Source organism: Musa acuminata, chromosome BXJ2-4 (assembly GCF_036884655.1).
Source record: "Musa acuminata AAA Group cultivar baxijiao chromosome BXJ2-4, Cavendish_Baxijiao_AAA, whole genome shotgun sequence".
NCBI lineage: Eukaryota > Viridiplantae > Streptophyta > Magnoliopsida > Zingiberales > Musaceae > Musa > Musa acuminata.
The window spans coordinates 36,840,936-36,845,171 of NC_088341.1; the positions used below are offsets into that span (position 1 = coordinate 36,840,936).

A 4,236-nucleotide genomic window follows, 5' to 3' on the forward strand; every position below is an offset into this window, starting at 1 on the left:
GAGTCTATTGAGCCCAACTGTTGGTTGAGCTTGTGACATCAAGTACATGAGAGATGGGCTTATCATCAGATATGAAGATGACCAAAAAGAATTGATGCCAGCTTGATACTATCCCTTCCAAGAGTAAGTAATGAAGGCAGGATTTGAGTTGATCATAGAATTATCACTTTGAGTGGTCTTTATATGTCAAAATTTTTAGTTATCAGTATCTTTTATCTCTATCATAAAAAAAAAAGGTATCTCCCTTGAATACTAACTAAATGATTAATGTCAATCAAAAAGTAATCTCTCATGTACAGTCATATCAGATCATAATTAGTTGATATGATCCACCATACTTAGGCCTGACCTAATCCTATTAGACCCAGACTTGTGTCTCTTCCACCACCACCCTTGTCCCAAAGAAAGCCAGTTTGACCAAGACTTGAAATGTCTACTTCAGCATGACAATTTCTAGACCATCAACATAAGATGCAGAACAAATAGATCTGATGATCTTTTATGGCCAATCAAGGAATCTTACACCAGCTTTATTTTTATTATTAGGGTTCCAAGATAGCCACACACACACCAAACTGGAAGACCAAAAGAAACAAAACACATTCCCACTCACCTCAACAAAGTGTTCACTACAAGCAATAGTAAGTGGAAACTTGTACTGTTTGTAGCTTTCTGTTGTCTGCAGGTGGCTTCTCTCCTTCACTGTTCTTGCGCTGCATGTTCTTGTCGACATGGATTGCCTGCTGCTTGCCCCCCAAGGTTGGCTCCGTTCTCTTCAAGTGCGTTGCCCGCAAGCAGATCTGCCAGCGTCGTCCTTCGTCGCCTCTCTCTCTTGACCTGGTCCTCCTTCAGCAATGGCAGCTCAAGGATCTTCTTCTCGGATACCTGCAACACCTCATGCACCTGCACCACCTCCATTGTTCTCGTCTTCTCATCTTCCACCGGCAACTTGATCTTGAACGACGGTTCCCTCGCCACCGCAAACAGCTTAGCTCCCTCCGCTCCTTGGGCTTCTTTTCTATCCTCCCGACGGAACTCTTCTGGATCGGAGTGGGACCGAGATACGAGAGGGTGGTGGTGGCTGAAGGTGCCAATGGCGAGAATGCCATTGTGCATGTCATGGAGAAGCAGCGCGTCGGTGTCGCTCTCCACCATCGTCTCTCTCGTCTCTTCGGCGTCTTCCCACAAGGCATCTGGAGATCAAGAACAAGAGAGCTACTAGTGCATCATGCCAAAGCTCGTCAAGTGTGCAGGGGAACATAACCAGTGGAATGTACTGTGATCAGAAGCACAAAGATGGACCTTTCTTTTGGGAAACCTGAGAGTAGTTGCTGCTGGGTTGCAGCTTGCGGTGCATCCAGTTCAAGATCTGCAAATGTGTCCGGTTAACGAGGTCTATGAAGAACATGCACACTGGCGTCGATGGCCATGAAACAACAAACAGCACTCACCTCCATTGCTTTGCGGAGCTGAAGACTACTGCAAGATTGGATTTGGGTTGGAATTAAATAAGTGAGGGGGACTGTGTCACCAGTGGAAGCCAAAGCGGAGGTGGTCCTGCTCAAGAAGAAGAGGATGAACAAGTAGCAATGCCTGAAGGCTAATTCTGGGCCTCTCTGTTCTCCAATAATAAGAGCGATCAAGATTTGAGTCATCTCTTTGAACGTGAGTAAAGCAGTGTATGTCGATTCGAGTCGCGAGTATGGTAGTTTAGGTGCGGCACACCTGTCGAAGCCCATAAGAGGTGCCTTCCTGCTCACTAAGCAAGCTCTATCTATTGAAGGTATGGGTAATGGGATCCACAGGCAAAGGTGCAGTGCCATGGCGCCCACTGCTCACTTTATAGGCTATCATGTGTCTTAGTTGAAGCCCCACAGTACTGTGTTCTCACATAATTGAGCTAATATCTCTCAGATAAAACACCTGGAAGAAAAGCCCCCTCCTCACTGGTGATGGAGGTGGGATCACTTCAGTATGAGTTTGGTGCAAGAGTTGATTTGTCCAATCAATGCGTCCAGTTTGAGAAAAATAGCTCTTTTCTTCTCCTAATTTGGGTTTGTTTAGTTCAACCCATACCAAATGATGAAACAAGAAAGAGAAAATGCTTGATCAGTGAATGTAGCACAGCATTAGGTTAGCCATGGAGAAAAAGAGATATTGAGTGGATTAAAAGATTGATCTTGCACTGACATCAACAAAGCCAACCAGATAGCATCAAACAAGTTAGCACAGAAACAGACACAGAAACAGAGAGAGAGAGAGAGAGCAAGTACAACTGATCTTAAGAACAAATTACAATGGTTCAAATTTTACAGTGTGGCTTGAGATACACGTCAAAGTCATTGACAACACATGGAGTTAGAGATCATGGCAGAAGGAACATTTCTAGTTGCCAAACAGTTTGCAACTGATGAAATGTCTTCATTACATGTGGGCAAGCATAAGAAAGAACCAGTGCTTTAGGGCACTGTATTAGCTCCACCACTGGCTTGTTGGCATGTCTTCTGGGACAAACCACATGCAAGGGGGAAATCCTCTTTGATATATCTCTATATTAAAGAGGTTTCACTGATAATATCTGAAGCACTTGGAAAGGTCTATTATCAATAACAATTAGCTTACTTGGTCTATTCACTTGTAGGAAAAGGACTTATAAACCATCATCTTAAAGCAGAGGTCAAAGGCAATAGCAGCAGCAAGGAACATGAAGAAATTCTCTGATGCACAAACTGCTCCATCAATTGAAGATGAGATAGAGCTTTCAGTGCCTAATTCCAAGGGCTTCGCAGTCACTGCTGCTGCAAGACCTGCAATTTCACTTTGATTTTTAGTATGCACTATTGATTTTAAGGTAACAAAAACAATATGAGCAATTTGAAAATCTGTAAGTTGCGGAATACACCGAGAGATTCATTCACTCCCTAAATAAACCCAAAGGCTGTACACGTCTCTTTTTTAAGTTGAAGATTATCCAGGTCTCATCTTACTGTATAATGGAAGATTGCCCCCAAAAAAGCACAATCAATAGAACTGATCACCAATGGAAGAATCAGTTGAGAAAGGTAGTAGCTTGATATATAGAAATAGGGACACCAGAATGCGAGCCAGCAACAGATGAAACTAGAACAGACTTGGCAGACTCCAATCTCTCTACTGAATGGTACTAGAATATAATGTAATTGCGAAGCCAACCATGTGGCAGTTGGTCTTCCTTTCCGGGATTCAGCTGGTTGGAATGCTGGTTGCAGGGTGGAGTTAGGGCAAGTGCCCCTGCAAGACAAGGTAGAACACCTAAGATTTCATAATATTCCACTTCAGCAAAGACCCTTTGATGCCTGAATGGAGCGCAGTGAAAAATATAAGGGAGCTAACCATAACAACATTATCAATTTCATGCTTAAGTATTAGTGGCTATGTACCTAGGCTACCGACAGGTCTATCCTATTCATAACCAAGGCGATTATGCCATTAGTGGCTGACGAAAGATGCATAGGTTAGAGGTTGAAGGCAAGTACTAGACTGAGGTTTGCACACCTTTTGGAAGTGCTCTGTTTCTCTATGATCCTGTCACTCTATGCAAAGTGCCAGTGGCGGTGACAGGTAAGAGCACAAGCAGGTCATGAGCAGTATAGGTCTTAAAAAACATAAGCAACCATCCCTAGGTCCTAATCTTGGGGCAATTAAGGACTTGGGCTAGTAGCTGAGTCCTTGCATGAAGTCATTATTTTGTGGTATTTGGCACAAGTCCGTAGTCTTCAATGTTCAATATGGGAGAAAGCTAAGGGCCACCTAGCCACAGATTACAAACAATCTCAGCTACCATACCATGGTTTTCTTCCTTTGTGCATCAACCTTGCTTTCATAGTCCATCCTTAGATGGTCTTGCTCATCTTGTTTAAATTTGTATATACAGACTCAGAACAACATCCTGTAAGTAAATCTTCAAATTATGAAAGAGAATAGTAACAAAACTTTATTTTCCTAAACTATACTATGCTAAGGCTTGATGCCAAAATTCCTGACTGTATTTCATCAGGTTACTCAAATGATTTGTCAGGTTTCATCACCATATTATCTTTATAAAGAAGTATTATAGTAATTGGTAAGTATAGTCTTCAATATAACCGAGCAGTGCTACCTGCTACCAATTACATAAATGTACTATTCATAAATGTCCAGTGCATGAGGGATTCAAAAGAACTAAGAGTTTTCCTTTGTTAAGTATAATTGTAAATT

The 4,236-nt window shown here is 42.3% G+C and overlaps 1 protein-coding gene across 1 annotated transcript; it reads right to left on the reverse strand.

Annotated features, from left to right (window-relative positions):
• Positions 1-504: 504 nt before the first annotated feature.
• Positions 505-1,723, reverse strand: LOC135609175 (protein TILLER ANGLE CONTROL 1-like). Its single transcript, XM_065102269.1, has 3 exons — positions 1,452-1,723; positions 1,303-1,369; positions 505-1,193 (listed from the first exon to the last, which is right to left on the reverse strand). Exons 1-3 carry the CDS (start codon positions 1,653-1,655, stop codon positions 700-702), a joined length of 765 nt encoding a protein of 254 aa, XP_064958341.1. The 5' UTR covers positions 1,656-1,723; the 3' UTR covers positions 505-699.
• Between the last annotated feature and the right edge of the window lie 2,513 nt (positions 1,724-4,236).

Bases quoted from the DNA above. Each gene is read 5' to 3' on its own strand.
- LOC135609175 (XM_065102269.1), bottom strand. From the start codon at position 1,655: ATGACTCAAATCTTGATCGCTCTTATTATTGGAGAACAGAGAGGCCCA. The intron at 1,370-1,451 runs GTGAGTGCTGTT...ACACATTTGCAG, and splicing joins AGCTCCGCAAAGCAATGGAG to ATCTTGAACTGGATGCACCG. The intron at 1,194-1,302 runs GTCCATCTTTGT...CTTGATCTCCAG, and splicing joins TCAGGTTTCCCAAAAGAAAG to ATGCCTTGTGGGAAGACGCC.